The 19,341-nt window shown below is 42.5% G+C and overlaps 1 protein-coding gene across 4 annotated transcripts in view; it reads right to left on the minus strand.

Annotated features, from left to right (window-relative positions):
- The window catches only part of ece1 (endothelin converting enzyme 1), a 28,528-nt gene extending 9,997 nt beyond the window's left edge, over window positions 1–18,531 (minus strand). Inside the window, exons 1-9 of one of the 4 annotated variants that reach the window (XM_071335370.1) lie at window positions 18,418–18,531; window positions 6,639–6,725; window positions 4,908–5,046; window positions 3,402–3,614; window positions 3,089–3,213; window positions 2,723–2,869; window positions 2,291–2,356; window positions 1,709–1,897; window positions 1,266–1,408 (exon numbers count right to left, since the gene is read on the minus strand). In XM_071335370.1, the coding sequence (XP_071191471.1) occupies window positions 1,266–1,408; window positions 1,709–1,897; window positions 2,291–2,356; window positions 2,723–2,869; window positions 3,089–3,213; window positions 3,402–3,614; window positions 4,908–5,046; window positions 6,639–6,725 (1,109 nt within the window). In that variant the 5' untranslated portion in view covers window positions 18,418–18,531. Of the gene's footprint in view, window positions 1–1,265; window positions 1,409–1,708; window positions 1,898–2,290; window positions 2,357–2,722; window positions 2,870–3,088; window positions 3,214–3,401; window positions 3,615–4,907; window positions 5,047–6,638; window positions 6,915–7,034; window positions 7,154–17,296; window positions 17,434–18,417 lie in introns of those variants that run through there. The other 3 variants (XM_071335369.1, XM_071335371.1, XM_071335368.1) reach the window with 3 other exon arrangements.
- Between the last annotated feature and the right edge of the window lie 810 nt (window positions 18,532–19,341).

A 19,341-nucleotide genomic window follows, 5' to 3' on the forward strand; every position in this document is an offset into this window, starting at 1 on the left:
TGCGCCTGCAATGGGCCATCAGGCGGCAGAAGGCGAGCGCCGACCGCCACCGCAGTGAGGCCCGGTGCATCGGGTCTGGCTCTCGACCCGAAACCTACCCCTTCGCCTGCCCTGCCGGAAGCTGGGTCCGCGGTAATGTGGGGCCATTTAAAGTCCTGAGGAGACTGAACGAGGTTTGTTATAGGTTACAGCTCCCTCCTGATTACCGTATTAACCCCTCGTTCCATGTGTCTCTCCTCAGGCCGGTGGTGGCTGGTCCGCTCCAGCAGTCTGAGGTGCGGGAGGTTCCTCCACCCCCTCTGGACATCGAGGGGGCCCCGGCGTATACTGTGCGAGCCATTATGGACTCAAGGCGTCGGGCGCTGGGCATTCAGTACCTCGTGGAGTGGGAGGGGTACGGTCCGGAGGAGAGATGCTGGGTGCCGGTGGAGGACATCCTGGACCCTTCCTTACTGCAGGAATTTCACCGTCTCCACCTGGATCGTCCTGCGCCTCGTCCTCCAGGTCGTCCCCGAGGCCGGGGTCGGCGCGCTGCTGGAGCCGTGCGTCAAGGGGAGGTCCTGTCACAACTTCCGCCGAAGTTGGTGCCTCTCCTTGTTCAGGCGGCGTTCAGCGGTCGACGTCACCGGCTTTCTAGCCTCCACCGATCTACATTTCTTTTTCCATTTGTTTTGTCTGTATAGTACAACCCGGTTCCCATTACGTTTTATTATTTCCCTATTTAACCCTCTGGAGCCATCATGGTTTTGTGCGTGTTTATTGTTGTCAGTTGTCTCGTTTATGTGATTCTGGATTTTCGTTCTCCTTGTTGGAAGATTATTTTTGAGTAGTTACTATTATTACTCATCTCTGTGTCCTGCGCCTGACTCCGCCTTACCCACATCACCTAGACTCTGACACCTACACTGTGAATGTTTAAATGATGTATTCAATATGGTCAAGAAAAATTAAATAATTTGTATGTTATTAGTTTAAGCACACTATGTGTGTCTATTGTTGTGACTTGAAGATCAGGTCAAATTATATGACCAATTTATGCAGAAATCCAGGTAATTCCAAAGAGTTCACATACTTTTTCTTGCCACTTCAGTTTGCATAATGTTTTATAATGTCACCTGTGCTGCTCATATAATATCACTGCTGGACCGATATGAAATCTTACATAAACCATATCATCCCAATGGTTACCTTAATTACATAGTGCTGTCCATCACCATCCAAATATGAATAATGAGTGGAAGGCAGGGCTAGAAAGTGGTTTTAACCTCTTGTTAGTGCTGGCAATGAGGTCAGAGACCTTCTGGAGGTAGTCCTTGGCGTACACCACCACAGGCTCTGAGTCATTGAGGGGTACAGGAGCAAACACATCTGTGAGGTAGGGCATCCAGTCCACCGCAGGAGCCAAGGTCTACAGAAACACAAAGAAACAATGATACTGTCAACATATCCACTGGTGCACCTGTCCTATCAGATATATATATATATATTTTGCTTTTTTAATCAGCAGGTATGAATAGAAAGCAGTAAGAAAGACCTTGCAGAAAGCACTGTTAAACCAAAATACAATCTATGCAAATTGCACTTTCATTAACACATCTCAATCTGGGAGTCATCTACTGTAGGTTTGTATCTAGTGATACTGCAGGTGGATATCTGGTGTTGACATGATGCTTGGATCAGCTGAAGCAGTAGAGAGATGGGTACTGACCGCCAGATCCTTTGCCTGGATCTTATGGTAGATGAGCTCTTCGTCCCTCCTCTCCTCCTGGGGTACGGTGATGTTGGCCAGGGTGGTCTCAAAGTCCACAATCTCCTGCATCAGCGATCTGGACGTCTCCTCTGAGCCCCCCAACAGGACCCCTAACTCCACCAGGAAGTCTAGGTACGCATTCAGATACTGCCGACACCAAGTGGGAAGCACAGGGGGAGAAATGTTGGTTAAATTAATTTAAAAACACAATCCAGCGCTAGGAAAATACTGACTACTACAAGCACAGAGTTATCCCTTGAGCTATACATTCTTTCTATATTATTTATACATGGTCTGTCCAAGTGGGGTACTGTAGGGTTTGTACTGCCGCGGATATTTTCTATTCCTAATGAAACACATATCTAGCGAGATAGGTTTCTCAGTATAGTGTACAAATTTATAAAGTTAATTTCCTAATTTAATCAGGCATCTGCATCAAGGCACTGATCTATTTCATGTCCTCCCTTACCCTGTCTGTCATCATGCTACAATCTTTAAGCATATTCACCACAGTGCCATAGTGCGGCCGCCTGTCAGTACCTTTGCATTGGCCGTTTTGTTAAGGTAGTAATCCCGTGAGGGGAGCCCCAGCCCGGATTGATCCACCTGTAGGTACGAGGAACAGTTCATGACTACCATCTCACACTTCATTTAAACATTTCAGCACTCTCAGCAAAGTGAGCCTCTTTCTTTGATAGTATAGTATTGCAGGATCTACTCTACAGTATACTGCAGCTTCTATTAACCTTACAATTTCTAATGTCCCTCTGCACATTTTTTTTTTTTAAAGAGCATGTAAATGTATATGTCAATCCTCTCTGAGCAGATCTGGGGATAAGTGATGTTTGATGATTTTTCTGACAAATGTAAATAGAATCAAAAGCTAAAGGAGTGAGGAGGAGGCCTGTGGGAGTAACTGGGCCTACAGCCACTGAGCCTTGGAGCCACTGGGGCCACTGGCTCTTCTCTCACCTGGATAATATTACTGTTGGAGCTTTTGGAGTCAGTGCTGACAAACACAGTGAAGAATGGGGAGCAGCGGTAGTTGGCCGACACTGTGCGTAGAACCTCCTGGAAATTGTTTTTGTCCCAGGAGCCGGTTAGGGCCCATCCCCCCGTCTGAAAGAAAAAATGTATGATCTCCTTCAGAGAGAGGCTCACTTAAAACCTGAGAGGTGGTGATCCTTTATATCAGGGCATTGGATACATTTAGGGTAATTAACTGTATAACATAAAGAACATTTTACACATCTATTAGCACATCATAAACATAGCTTATATGTGCATAGCGCTATGGCAGAAGACTGGATGAGGATGCCTCTTGATGAGCGAACTCACCTGATTAATGAGCTCTTGTAGAGGCTGAGCCCCTAACTCCTCAATCTTAGTCTCATTCATACAGGCCTTGTAATACCTCTGGGCCTTTTTCTCAGCCTTGCTCAGCCCCTTCATCGTGGTGTTCTCTGCCAATCACAACAGGTTTCACAGTTAAGTCTTCTACAAACGTATCTTACAGTACAATGGGATAACAAAAATATAGAGAGAACAGTGGGGCAATAAGAACTAGCTAACTGTTTGTTTATATTTCTCTAAGCTGTTAAGGGTGAGAGGGGCAGCTAAGGACACCCCACCCCCTGAGGAGAAACCTTACCCAGCAGGTGCTTCATGACGGCCATGTTGCGCTCCCATAGGTTGCTGAAGGGACCCCAGCGGGACTTTCCCTCAGGGAGGGGGTTGTTCCTCACCCATCCCCCACAGGCAAAGTTGTAGAAGTCATGGCAGGGGTCCACCGAGTGGTCCAGGGCTCCCATCACAGCACTGGCCACAGTAATGCATGGCTCCGTCAGACACATGCCAGGGTGAGCTGCCAACAGGGAGTGGGACAAGACAACTAAACATACTGTATCAGATATCTCTTATCGGCACTGTGCTACTTCAGCCTCAACATGGACAACACTATTTATTTTCTTAAACAGCTAGTATATTTCAAGGTCCTTCAATAAATAATTCAAAATATGTCACGACATGGATGTTTTCAGACCATCTGGAAATTATTGTTTTCAACGGGTTACTGCAAAAAAATATATAACCTCAAAGAAAAATTACTTTTCCTCCTCTAAACTCCTACAGAAATAAACAGTGAAATAGAGGAGAGAAGGGCTCGAGAGGTTGTGCCACAGACGAGGTCACTGTCAGTCATTGTCCCACCGTTCCAACAGCTGGTCCTGATGAACTGCTCTTGCCCCTGGCCTGCACCTGTCACACCTGAATGTTCTCCACAGGTGCAGTGTATCAATCACCCAGCCAGGCCCATCTCTCTGGGTTCCCTGTCTCATAGACAATGTCGAGGCACGGTTGTGGAAAATTCTCAGCAGGCCATTGTCCGATGCTGCCATTGGTTCTAAGATGGGCATTCATTCGTTGGCTTTGACGTGATTGCCATACATTAACTGGCTGTAAAAGCTGAAGTGTAAACGGATGTTCATGCAGTATTCTTTCTCTTTCACTGGACTGAATAAGGAGATGGATAATACAGTATTTTATTAGAAAGTGCTCTGGAATTTTTAAGGGTCTAGTTGCAAAAGCTGATTTATAGCCAAGGGGCATTTGGCAACTCCCTTTATGTTATTTTGGGAGAAGATGTGGAAAACATCTTTATATTTTTAGAGGGATAATAATTCATGACCCAAAGTCTAGTTAGTGGATTCTCATTCTGTCTCGTGTCTATGTTTGAGGCTATGTTGTACATAAGTCTACGTTTCTTTAAGGACAATAAGTTTATATTTTTTAATCAATGATCAACATAGACATGAGACAGAATGAGAATGCACTAACTGGACTTTGGGTCATGAATAACAGGAGCTGAATAAAAGGAGTGGAAAGTGAATGGTGTAGTAAAAGCACATTCTTGTGTCGGTTCTCATAACAGTCAGCGGGGGATTTGTCATGTGGGCTGATAGGTGGTTGAATAGGAGGAAGGGGCATTTGCTTCCCTTCTCAAAATACAAGGAAACTAATACTGAGCTGAGAAAATCTTTCAGTAAAGATTTGTACCCAGGAACATTTTGTCAGATTATATGAACATAAAAGAGGTTGTTTGGTCAATTCTTCTCAGGATTATTTAGCCAAATCAGGATTAACAATCTCAGCCACTCACTCTCTTTGTAGAAGATCCCGACAGTGATGAGAGAGAAGAACAAGGCAACAGACAGAGCACACACTAAGCCCAACAGCCTCCTCTCAGTGTGTGTCTTCTCAGCCCAACACCTGGGACCAGGGCCATGTCGCAGTGTCACCTGTACAGAAACACACACACACACACACACACACACACACACACACACACACACACACACACACACACACACACACACACACACACACACACACACACACACACACACACACACACACACACACACACACACACAGCAATGAGCACCACAGTGTTATCTCCATAGACACACATACACTGGTTACTGTGTGTAATGGTTACAATGATTGGTATACAACCCTTAACCACAGTACTCAGGCAAACAAACCACTCTATGTTCTATGATCCTATGATGAATGGTTTCTTCTTTCTGGTCATAGATGATACATTGAACACCAGAGGCAGTAGTGCTAATACTGTGTGACTAAAATGTATTGGTTATGGTTGAAATGACTCACATGGTATATTACAAAAAATAATGGCTTCCACACAATAATGCCTTTCAACACCCCTCTATATAAAGGTCATGTATTCATATTTTGTTCATTTCTTTATAGTTCTTCAGCCGGCATCATTAAAATGCATTGTGCCTCTGCCCCAGATAAGGGGAAGGCAGAGCACTAACCACAATGGATGAACTAGGACATGGTCATGTTTTTTAAATGTCAGTCTGACTGCGTTTACTGAAAGCTCACTTGAGTTTTAGATCTGCTCAATTACTATAGGAATTAATGTGGCTTCCCCTCACTGAGCTTTACACACACCGCGAAAACCAATTATCCCAGACCTGTTAAAGAATTAGATTTAGTCCCATTAACTAAGGCAAAGTTCAAATGTCACACTGAATGTGAGCAGCCCTGGTGACAAAGTCGCCACAGGCTTCCCAATCCTTCAGACTTTGAGGTTTGGGTGGGTTTGAACTTGTAATCTGTATTGATGTGTGCAATTGAGAAGACTTGTAGGCAGACATGTGTGAAGCCACTGACTCAGACAGCGCAGGTCCATTGTAAAACCTGTTTTGGTTTCAGTTACTGTTGTTGTAGCCTCTAAAATGTTTGCCAACAGTGTCTTCAGTATACCTTTCTCTATCTACGGATATGTTTGTTTCTATGATAATCCAAAAAACAACAATCCACAGTATGTGCAGTATGTTGTTCTGCATTCTCCTACTTAATCAGTTGTGGATATATCTCTGCTCTACTTAGTGCAGGGGAAAAAGAAGGATCCCGCACAGGGGTTATTTCAGAGTTATAAGACTGTTGTATTCTGCTGGGCTCTGCAACTGATTATCCAGGCTTTTTTGAAGCACGCAGAAATGCAGATACTGTATGGGCCGCTGTAAAGGGTAGTTTGTTTTATTAAAGGGTTCCACCTGAGACTGAACTCTTTCTCTTCAAGTAGCCCTTAATGTTAAACGTAGCACATGGCTGACAGAGAATAGCAGGCTGTCAGGAAATAGCATGGCGCTCATAGTCCTCACAAAGACAATAGAAAATCTGCAATTTGATTAGCTCAATGGTTATGAATTTCTTTGGAATGGAATGGAATTTGCAATACAATGTAAGCAGATCATCACATAACAACAAAAGAAGCAGAATGAGTGCGTCTCTAGACAGGCTTGGTATGTGTCAGAGTTTGTCGAAAATGTTTATACAAAGGAATAGTTGTGCCTACCTGCATGGCAGAGGAGGGGTAGATCTCATCTCCGGTGGAGTCCACCAGGTCATCCTCGTCCAGAGTGGCCCTCTTGTACGTGGACATCTGAAAGGTCAAATGCAGAAAAGACTCCCTCAGTGCTTCCATGCTCCTCCAGGCCCTTCTCCTTTCCTTTGGTGAGGATGTGTGTGACGTTTACTTTTTAACAGTCTTTGGGAATTCTAGGTATGGTTTCACCCTCAGATCCATCAGGAAGAGTCTCTGTCTGTCTGCTTTGGGTTGCTCCAGTCCAGGGGAAGGAATATTAAATTCTCTCTTCACCTCCCAGGCACACACTCACCTCCTCCCTTCCCCCTAACCCCCTACTCAACAACCCCCCTGGGGGCTGATCTCATGGGCACCGATAAAACTCACCCACTCAAAAAGTCCTGTAAAGGTTTACAAAGAGCCCTTCCTCTCAAGCAGCTATGTTGTTCTGCTCAGCCTTCTGTCAGTACACTCTCCTCAGGAGCTCCCACTAAGCCCAATTTAGCCAAACGAGACAAAACAGAGAGGGAACTCGCAAAAAACAGGAAGAAGCATTGACTTGATCGACAGGCATGACTGAGTGTGAGGGTGTGTAAGAGGGAGTGTATGTGCATTCCACAGTGGTTTCATTTCGATTTAGGGAGGGAACTTTTGTAGGTTAGTTCACTCCCACTCTCCAATCCATAGGGCTAGACCAGAGGGTGGAGTCTGGATAGAAACACCCTCCCACTGCATGCTTTCAGTTGTTGCCTGGGTTACCGTCACCTGATAGGCATGACAGTTGATTGTTCCAATTCTTACCCTGTCTAACCCTTCACCCAGAAGGATAATGCACTATTTCTTAAAAAATATATAATTTTACTACTTAGGTAAACAGCTGTAATTTAAAAGTGTAGTACTAGTTCTTCTCATTTTACATTTAAGTCATTTAGCAGACGCTCTTATCCAGAGCGACTTATATTTCTCCTGTTATCAATCTATCCATGACACTTGCCCCTAGCCTACACCAAGCTTAGTTGCTTTCTCCTATAACTCCTGCCAATGGCTCTGCGTCTTCAGCCTCCACGGACAGCAAATAGGCAGCTCTAACTGCTAGACCAGCCAAATCAAACCCAGCTTTCTAGTACATGGACAGCGCCAGTCAACCCTACTCGCTGTATCACAAGTCAACCCTACTCGCTGTATCACAAGTCCCTAACAGCGCAGCGGACAGCCACTAGTGTTGTCTTAACCTCCACAAGGCCACTCATGCAAACTTCCCCACCGACGTCCACACTGATATACTTGGCTCTCCCTAACGAGGTCCTGCCTAGTCCCATCATCACCCTGTGGAGGGACCGTTCTGATGAGAGAGCGATGGTGGGAGAGACACAGAGGTGATGAAAGAGGTTAGAAAAAGACTGGGAGAATACTTGTGGCCACCACTTTTTTCAGTGATTTCTAAAGTATATTTCCAGACTAAAGTGGGCTTCAGTTCTCAGCATCATAATGTCTACTCTACTGTATATGCATAGCTGATGACTGAGATTTGAATGACAGACATTTTCTTCTCCTTTTCAGTTTATTAATATGGCTGTCTCTAAGCCTCCTTTTATGTAGCGAATGCATTTTACACACAAACAAAACAATGCGACTCTTTAGTCACAATCTACATTCCTTTTAAAACAACTACATTACAAAGGTAACACATGTAGTGGATGAGCCCAGGCGCCATGTTACTAATCACAGTCCTCGGCCTACATAAGTTGTGGTATTCACCGGCACAAACCCATCCATGGCATGCACTCATTCCCGAGAGCACACACTCATATTTAGACACTTTCTTGGCACTGATGTGTGTGCAGATGTGCCTCAGAGCATTCCTGCATGTTGCCACAGATTGCCGCCGTTAACAACACTGAATTTCAGACCAATGGTGACGCACTCCCTTTTCCTGCTGTTGAGAGGTGTAGGAGAGACGAATGTAAAGCTAATGGTAGGAGGTTTGTTGTGACTCAGCAGGAACACCTGTGTAAGTTTGTATCCTGTCAATAGGCTTTTGTCAATGAAAACACCTCTATACTGTAGGAGCCGGATGCTACCGAGGCCACACATAGTGGTAGTGTGAGGTCATAGGCATTCCATAACATAGTAATTCTATGAGATCTTAACAGGAAGATAGGACACATTCACTCTGATTTCCTAAGACCTGTCTGGGTCTGGTGCATAGAATGTTTTGCTGCACCCAAAGTTGATTATTTTATAAAACTTACTGTGATACACAAACAACGTTTCGACCAACATGGTCTTCATCAGGTAAATTAACCCTACATGACCCACAACAACAATATTACCTCAGTTACCTCGACTAACCTGTGGCCCGCACATTGACTCTTTAATGGTACCACCTGTATATAGCCTCCCTACTGTTATTTTATTGTTGCTTCTATTTTTCTTCTTTGTTATTTTAACTTCAGTTTATTTTAGTAAATACTTTCTTAACACTTATTTTTCTTAAAACTGCATTGTTGGTTAAGGGCTTGTAAGTAAGCATTTCACTGTAAGGTCCACACCTGTTGTATTCGGCGCATGTGACCATTTTTCTTCATTTTTTTTATTTGCACAGGATCCCTTGGTGTTCTCATGGTCTGGGTCTGTGACATGACTCTGGCTCTACAGTGTCTTTGTTTGTGTTCCTCCACTGCATGTGGGGATGTGTCTCACAGAGCAGCAGATGGCTATGAGAGGTCAATATTCCAGGATTCTTGAACCCTAGTGAGGCCATGGCCTCTGAGGGAGGATAGAAACCACAAGTCAGTAATTCGTCACGGATCCTGCAAACCAGACGATTATTTGTATAAGGGGAGTGTGTGTTTGTGCTTGTATTTGGGTATGTGTTTCTGGGATATGGGCAATGGACATGCATGGCTAGGACCACAATTTGCACAAAAGAAAAAAGCAGAGGTTGCTATTCCGAAGGTAACCGCCCTGTGGTGCATACGGTTAAGTTTATTATATTATGTTCTGTAAAATACTATCATTATGTGATCTTGCAGACATTGATTCAGCTTTGATCTAACTTTATTAAAGTAGAGAATCTCGCACATGACCAGAAGCTTCAGGCCTTTAGCTTTTGGGAAGAGGGTTCCAGAGAATTCGGACCCGCAGCCACTCCAAAAATAATATCAGCTTCACAAGGATTAATGTCTATGGTAAATGAGATCATATGGTTATGTGGTTTTGGCCCACGACTGACAACATTGGCCTCTTGTTCATTTGGCGTAAACATAGCTATCCTTGGATTGCCAAATGACATAGAAGATTATCCTCTCCTTCTATTAAATTAATTTCCTGACTGGCAAGTGAGTAACAGATATCCTTCAATCTCCTCATGAGGGAGAGAAATTTGAAAATATCTTAAAGATATTTGGGGTTTTGGTAACAGAATGACATGACACTCTTTGATATTTTTTCACTTACAGAAGCCAAATAATTTCAGCAAAAATAAATATAAATGTTGATATTAGTTGGCAGGGGTCTTTACTTCTGTTGAGATAATGGGCATCATGCCAACCCAGAGATGGAGCTAGTAGGCCGCCTATCTATGATAGATATACAGGTGCATTATCGGTACCCGATTAGTATGTCGGACATGACTTACTACCAGAGTAAATGATTATGCTAGCACCTTATCTAACTCTCTGATGTGAGTCATTCACATACACCAACAAATACTTGCGTACTATGACCACTCCGAAGGAAGTGATGCTACAATGTGATGCAAGTGACAAAGGTCTAGGGGCAGCCCATTGCATTTGCTTCAAGCACATTGACACCCATAGAGGAGAGATATGCCCAAATTGAAAACAAGTGTCTAGCCATTGTGTTCGCTTGTGACCGTTTTGACTAATACCTTCATGCAGGGACTCTATCACGGTGCACACTGACCACAAGCCACTGGAGGTTATCTTCTGTCTGCCTCAAAGCGACTACAAAGGATGATGCTAAAGCTTCAGCGTTATCAATTAGAGGTAGTTTACAAAAAGGAATAGAGCTCCACATTGCAGATTTCTTGACCAGGCCAGCACTACCAACAACTAGTCATCCGCAATATCGGACAAATGAGACTGTATGCTCTACAAGCTGAGTTTGAAGATGTTTTGACCAGTAGCATGGTTCACATTTCCCTGCCAACATGGGATGCTATCAAAGCTCATTCAGCTGAGGGCAAGACATCTCGAACACTGCAGTCTTTTATCCTAAGAGGCTGGCCAGACACAAGGAAGGGTACTGGTTAGGGACTACTGGACATACAGAGACGAACTCACAGTGCAGGAAGAGGTCGTCTACCAAGGCCACAGGGTGGTAGTGCCAGAAACTCTATGCCCCATGATTCTTTCTCGTATCCATGCAGGGCAGTCAGGGGTAGAAAAGCCTCAGGAAATCCAGAGACTCATTATTCTGGCCCAAGAAATGTCAAACTTTGTGGCTGCGTGCAGCATATGCAATGCTAATCTACCCAAGCAGCGAAAGGAAACGCTGCGGCCACATGACATACCAGCACGCCCTTGGCCTAAAGTGGGAATGGATCTGTTCACAGTCAAAAACGTTAATTTTGTTATTATAGTGGACTACTATTACGATTTTTGGGAGGTGGAGAAAGTGGTTGACACAACAGCGGCTTGCATCAATGACTGTTGTAAGTAGCAGTTCAGCAGATATGGCATACCTGACAGTGGTGTAGTTACAGATAATGTCCCCCAGTTCACGAGTCAAGACTTTGTTAGTGAAAGCCTGGGAATTCCATCATGTGACCTCTTCAACCTACCACAGTCAGAGTAATGGGAAAGCTGAGTCAGCTGTGAAAATAGCAACGGCTTTCATCACAAAGGCTATGCAGGACGGCAAAGATGTGAAGCAAGCCATTTTGGCATGGAGAAATACTTCCACCGAAGCCTTCAGTAGCAGTCCTGTACAGCGCTAATGTCTAGACGCACTCGCTCTCTGCTGCAAACAGCTCCCAAGCTCCTCACACCAAAGGTCATTAGGGATGTGCAGGCACACGTGTGCACATCAGGAGACGTCAAAACAGTACTATGACCAACCTGCTAAAAATATGCCTGTATTAAAAAATGCCAAGCTGCTAGAGTGCTCCTGGTCACCTCAAGCAATGGATGCCATATGGAGTCTTGGCACATGCATAAGGCACATCAGTGCAAGGTCCTATGAAGTGGAAGTAAAGGGCCGAAATTATTGAAGGAACTGGAGGTACATACACCAAGGTTCAGGAGAGCACAGAGTGGCCGCATGGGAGGACTGTGAATATCCTCTGGATGGTGTGGGCAGGACTAATTGTGGGGAGACTAGGGAGATCCCACCAGGTCCGTCATCTCTGCCAACCTTGCCTTCACAATGTTAGGAGGATGTGGATGAGGAAGGAGAAGCCCGGGGCTCCCAGAGGTGCCCAACATGCTGCCAGCGCACTACACTAGGACAAGAGCTAACATAAGACCGCCCCTTTTTGGTTCCAGATAGAACCCTTTTGGGTTTCATGTAGAACCCTCTGTAGTAAGGAACCAATAATTGTTCTTCAAAGGGTTCTCCTATGGGGACAGCCGAAGAAGCATTTAAGGTTCTAGATAGCACTTTTTTTCCTAAGAGTGTACAGGGACTTTGTCCCAGTTACATTACAAACGGTCCTTTTGTTCAATAAATTCCTTCTTTATATCCATAAAAACTCAGTTTAGCTGGCACGCTTCAGTCAATAATCCACTCGGTTTCCCTCCTTCAAAATGCATACAGAATGAATCGCAAACATTACCAATAAACTTATCCAAACAAGTCAATCAACGTTTATAATCAAACCTTAGGTACCCTAATACGCAAATAAACAATAAAATTTAAGACGGAGGATCGTTATTGTCTTTACTGGTGTCATGTTCCTGACCTTATTTCCTTTGTTTAGTTGGTCAGGACGTGAGCTGGGTGGGTGTAGTCTATGTTATGTGTCTCATTGGTTTAGGTGTGTCTGATTTGCCTGATATGGTTCTCAATCAGAGGCAGGTGTTTTACGTTGTCTCTGATTGGGAACCATATTTAGGTAGGCTGTGTTCAATGTTTGTTTGTGGGTGATTGTTCCTGTTCGTGCGTTCATGTTTTTATGTTCTCAAGTTCAGGACTGTAGCGTCGTTGGTTTCTTTCTGTTTATTGTTTTTTGTTCGTGTTTAAAAGTATTCAAATAAATATGGATACATACCACGCTGCGTTTTGGTCCGATCCTTGCTCCTCCTCAGACGAGGAGGATTACGACGTTCGTTACAACCGGAGATAAACAAAAACAAAAAGAACGCGCTCTCTCGGCCATGCGCTTGGAAACACTACAGCCAAAATGGGAGCCACTTAGAAAAACTACAACTTCTCCCTCATTTTTCCAAAGACCTTCCTGAAACTCTTTCTAAAGACTGTTGACATCTAGTGGAAGCACTAGGAACTGCAATCGGGGACAATTTCGCCATATTATAAAAGTGCCAGGCATATTTTTTTATGGTTTGTCCTCGGGGTTTCGCCTGCCATTTCAGTTCTGTTATACTCAGAGACATTATTTTAACAGTTTTATAAACTTTAGAGTGTTTTCTATCCAAATCTACCAATTATATGCATATCCTAGCTTCTGGGCCTGAGTAGCAGGCAGTTTACTTTGGGCACGCTTTTCATCCGGACGTCAAAATACCGTCCCCTATCCCAAAGAAGTTAAGAAATAGACAATGAACTGATATTTGTTAATTATAAAAAATAAAGATGATAATAATGTTGTAAATAGATATATTCATAAGGGCTGGTGTTAAAATTGTATGAAGTCTCGAGCTAATTTTATATGAAAAAGAGAATGTTGAGATAATGGGCCAACCCAGAGATGGTACTAGTAGGCCGCCTATCTATGATAGATATACAAGTGCATTATCAGTACCTGATTAGGATGTCACGAACTGTAACATGACTTACTACCAGAGTAAATTATTATGATAGCACCTTATATAACTCTCCGACGTGACGTACACGTACACTTTTTAACAACTTCAACATTTTTGTGTTTTGGTGTATTTTTTTTATACCTTTTAAGACCCCCTTTCCATTGGTTTAACCAAAAAGCAAAGCCTTTGCTTATTTCTAATTTTAGGATGGAAGTTGGTTGAAAGATTGACGTGCCTTCATTTAAAAAAAACATAGACTCTTAGCTTTCATTTGACACCAAATTGTATGTGCTCCTATGAACTTCACATTAGTGCTCATGTGGCCTTTTACATGGAAATGCACAGTACTAGATACTGCCCCCCAGGAGTCAAACAAATGTTAACCCTTTAGTATAACCTAGGGGGAAGAGCTGTAGCTAGGAACACATTCCAAAGATTCCAACTTTAGGCACTCAAATGGATACAAACACAGTCATGTAAAAATGTGTTCAAGGTGATTAGACACAGTAGTCACAGCCAGCCTACAACACAAACCAGTCCAAAATATGACATAGGCCCAACACAAGGTCTAATGTTTTACTACCCCGGGCTGCTTGAAGGGCATAGATAAAGACAGACTGCACGGCTGAACACTGCAGCTCATGACCTGTGACGTCAAACAGGCCCTGGTGTTAAATGTCTTCCTCTGCATGCTTCCTTTGGAGAAAACACCCTGATACTGTGAGGTGGCGGGTAAAAACAACTGTATCCAGGCCAATATAAGCATAAGAGTAACACAAGATAAACATACAAAAACTAAAGGCTTACCCTTCTTAGCCTGGAACATTAATTTAATAAGATTCTGAGAGGTTCTGCAAATTCTGACACCCAGGTGGGTCCTCTCATGCACTGTTCTCTCTCTATAGGCATACACAACATCCATTATCATCATATAAATACCACATTAATTATTCCAATAACATGTTTTATATCCAAGTAATTCGTAAAAAAACAATGATGAAACTATGTTTATGCAAGTGTTAATAAAGCAATGCTTGTAGAGTTACTTATACCTTTATACTACTTCAACCCCACCCATCCCCTATAAACCAGCACCAAACACTTGGATAATGTCATTCGCACATCCTTGTCAAAGGACACTATGAACTTGGTGTCCGTTCATGATCTTCATTACATAACCCTTACACAGTAAACAATACTGCAGTTAATCATTCTGTATCTGATATGTCAGTCAGTGACATAACCTGAAACACACAAAAAAACATCCCTCAAAAAAACAGTAAAGACTACTGCACAATGAATGGGAGGCACCATGTAGGCTAACGTCCAGGTGTAACATGAGAATACCTATGGAGAATATGTTATCTGCATTATGTGGGATTTACAGCTCAGATAGGCCTAGATAACATTAGATTACCTGTGTCTGCTGCTGCATGTGGCCTAATATTGACTTCCAAGAAACTCTCACGCTCACCCCTGGGCCCTAGGTAGGCTAATGAATAACCACTATGCAAACAAGGATGGCAACAACAAGTGACAAACCAATTATGGATTAAAAATGATAATTTTTCCTTTTTCAATGAAAAAGTGTGTTCAATAGTGTTTTCAAACCATCTTTGCTGTAGTAGTAGGCTATACAGTATCTGCCAACATGATCATAAGACAAACACTTTTATTTAAGTCAGTGAGTAGGTTTGACTAAAATTCAGGGATGACTTGTTTTGGTAATGCAGAAACCGGTTCCCGCTGGGAATTATGCAAAACACACTCGGGTGACCACATGTCCCTGACAGTGGCCTTTTCTTCCGCAACCAAATAATCATGTCCTGCATTTTATCAACAAATTCAAACACCACTAATTTGGACAGAAAAAAGATTGGTTGCTCCTGTATTTCATTCACACATTCCAACCTGTCTTTTGCAGTCATGTTGTGTTTATGGAAAGATGTAGGCCTATATCATCAGGATGTGCTACTGATGTTAAACACTTCTCCAATCGTTGTTGAGATCTGATATTCTGAGCAAGACAAGCATGCCAATGTCATAGGCCTATCGTCAACCAATCACATTTCCCAAATCCTTTCGGGAAAATTCCAGCTAAACTTGGAGAGGACAGTTAGGCCTAGCTACTTACAAAGCTGGTTTATGACGAAGAGCTACAAAAGTCAGTAAACAGCCATATTAGACTGAAAGGCAGGTCAATTTGTCAAACTTGGGAGGTTCTCCATGCTCATTAGTTGCTCATTCAACATATTTGCTGTTACTTTACTCAATCGTGTTTTAAAAGTCTCAACCAACTAGAACTGTTTCCTTGGCCACATATTCCTAGATCTTCATAAAACAGCTGCACATGTGGTCTCTCATTTCTGCATCACCAAATTTTGCATGAGGGAAGAGTAGGCTAGGTGCAATACAATTATACTGAACAAAAATATAAACGCAACATGCAACAATTTCAAGGATTTTACTGAGTTACAGTTCATATAAGGGAATCAGTCAATTGAAATAAATTCATTAGGCCATAATCTATGGATTTCACATAACTGGGCAGGGGTGCAGCCATGGGGGGGCTTGGAGCGCATAGGCCCACCCACTGGGGAGCCAGGACCAGCCAATCCGAATGAGTTTTTCCCCAAAAAAGGGATTTATTACAGACATAAATACTCCTCAGCACTACCCCCATCAGACGATCCCGCAGGTGAAGAAGCCGGATGTGGAGGTCCTGGAATGGCGTGGTTACACATGGTCGGCGGTTTAGAGGCCGGTTGGACATACTGCCAAAATCTCTAAAATTACGTTGAAGGCAGTTTAGGGTAGAGAAATTAACATAAAATTCTCTGGCAATTGCTCTGGTGGACATTCCTGCAGGCAGCATGCCAATTGCATGCACCCTCAAAACTTGAGACATCTTTGGCATTGCTTACAAAACTGCTCATTTTAAAGTGGCCTTTTATTGTCCCCAGCACACGGTGCACTTGTGTAATGATCATGCTTTTTAATCAACTTCTTGACAAGCCAAACCTGTCAGGTGAATGGATTATCTTGGCAAAGGAGAAATGCTCACTAACACAGATGTAAACACATTTGTACACAACATTTGAGTGAAATAAGCTTTTTGTGCTCATGGAAAATGACTGTGATGTTTTTATTTCAGCTCATGAAACATTGGACCAACACTTTACATGTTGCGTTTGTATTTCTGTTCAGTGTAGCTCGTTCGGTACAGCGGGAGCTGTATGGTACTCATTTAGTAAAGTTAGAAGAAAGCTGAAGCAATGTCTTGGAAGATCACATACTGATTAATTAGTATTCTACATAACAGAACCAAATATACCTATAATAGCATAGTATAACGTTACTGTCACATCAAAAACAGCACCGCATTTCTTATGAGGTTTAACTGAAATAAAAAATATTTTATCATCCGGCCAAAACTGCGAATGTCCAGCAAAATCATCTTGTTGTCCCACATTTGGGTATTTTAAAATGTGGTCAACTTAACACGACATCATGTCATGGTGGTAAACAGTGAAAATTGTAATTGAGCACCATACATTTTTCACGCATCGGGTCATCGCACAGAGATGGTCAAATGTTCCAAATGTAGAGTACTTGTTTACAACAACGGCAGCCAAAACATGCATGTAATAAAGATATGGTATGTAATTAATAAACATTTTAAACGGAACAGGTTCTTACCACCATTATTTCAGCTCACTGTCTACGCAGTCCTCTCATATGCCTTCAGCGGACAGCTGTTGGTTTGTCAGACGCTACAAACGACATTAACTATATTTTCAGTCGTGTCACCACACAAGGCGAAAGCTTCACTGTAAATATTGAGTTTACAAGTTACCCTTGAAAAAGCATTTTCCCGACCAATAGCAGGATGAGAAGCGACGGTTATCTATCATTCTAACAACGGATTTGAGAAATGGGCGGGTCTTAATAAAAATGTTTTTTACCTTTTCTTAGAAAGTTTTACTTGATTTGTGGTTGCAATTAATGTGCAGAAAGTTATCCTGCGGGAAAAAGGGTCCCACTTTACTAAGGAACCAAAACAATATGCCTTTGTGTTTACAGTGCATGATAGTTTAGCCTACATGTAGGTACAGCCAGGTACATTATTAAAGTATATTGACCCTAATTAGGTTACAATTGCTACCTGTTTTGGTTTATGCCATTTTCAAGGATTTGCAAATAAAGCAATAGATAATTTATCTAAAGCAATAAGGGGTGGTTTAGCTGCAATTCATTTGAATTTGTTCGCACAAGCCTACACAATTTTCTCAAGTGTTGGTGTTGAAGGATTAAGGAACATGAATTGTTGACTGGGTATTTCGTTACGGTCTTAACATGTAGCGAAATCACTTAAGGTGTGGAGATCAAAGAAAATAAAACTACAATAAGCTTCTAAAGTCCCTAATAGGATCAATGGGATTATAATTATTATTATAATGCCCTCATTTTCACAGTTCCCCAGGAAATTTGTGAAAGTTAGCCTTGAGTGCCAAGCTACTAGGCCTAATGGTTATGTAGAAGTTAACAACCTCTTGGCTCTGGCTGGTCCAATCTTTGTAATCATCCTTTGCTATAATCGTTTTTTGTTCTTACACAAAACAATATATACTGTAATAAACCTAACAGGATTGGGAATAGCAGATGGACTCAGATGGTGCCTATACTAAGTAGGCCTACTATTATTCAGTTAATTATTTTATCCAAGCAATTATTGCTACTTAATTGAAATATACTGTTCAAATGTTGTAGCCTCCCTATATGTCAGTGCAGGTGAGGCCCTGCGGTAATAGCGTACTTACCTCAAACGTAAATTCAAGTCTTTCTATGTCTATTCCCCCTCAACTGCTACAGTGTTGGCAGTGGTGAGATAATCCCAGTAGTGTTTGCCGGTTCACACTGGGGTTTGTTTGTGGGGGATACTTGGAGAGAGAGGGCAGGTAGTGTAGCCTTCCTGTATGAGAGGGAGCCAAGGAGGGGATTCGATTAAGCTGTCCCCGGTGCCCGGATGAGCGGAGTTAACAATGGGTGAAAAGTGATCACATTCGTTTTGAAACCAGACTGCTTCCAGGGTTTGTCGGGTGTCCCGTTCAAAACAAACTGAAGTATGTCATGAACATGGAGTAATGACTTAGGATTCTGATGTTTCATATATAAAAATGCTGTTTGTTCTTCATAAAATGCATATGATATCTGCCTTCCCAAGCAAAACTATATATAAAATTCAAGCATATGCCTATCCTATGGAAAATACATGTTGTGTGTTTTTGAATGATGCATCGTGCTGCCTGGTTGACATTGACAATATGACCAGGAGGTGCAGAGTACTGTTCGAGCAGAACAACATGAGTTTCCAATAACCCTAAACACAACTTGTTGATATGTAAAGGGCTAAGCGCTTTTGCCCGGTCCTATGACGGGCAATAACCCGGTGCAACCCGGTTTATTCTAATCGAACTCCCTCAATGGTAACGTGGGTCACGTTACCATTTTGTTAATGGTCACTGGTCTCTAGTGACATCTAAAGGACATAAAATGAACAGCAAAAATAACTGAGGATAAATTGGTGCATTTAAATAATCTAGTTTATAAACTGCTAATTATTAATTCATAGTTTATAATTCTGTAATAAACAGTTTATATGGTGTACTGCAATAGACTAATAATTGTAAAAGTCAGTATAGTGCATTAAGCGCAGTCATATAATATCACAATTTGTCAAGCAA

Source organism: Salvelinus alpinus, chromosome 12 (assembly GCF_045679555.1).
Source record: "Salvelinus alpinus chromosome 12, SLU_Salpinus.1, whole genome shotgun sequence".
Classification (NCBI taxonomy): Eukaryota; Metazoa; Chordata; class Actinopteri; order Salmoniformes; family Salmonidae; genus Salvelinus; species Salvelinus alpinus.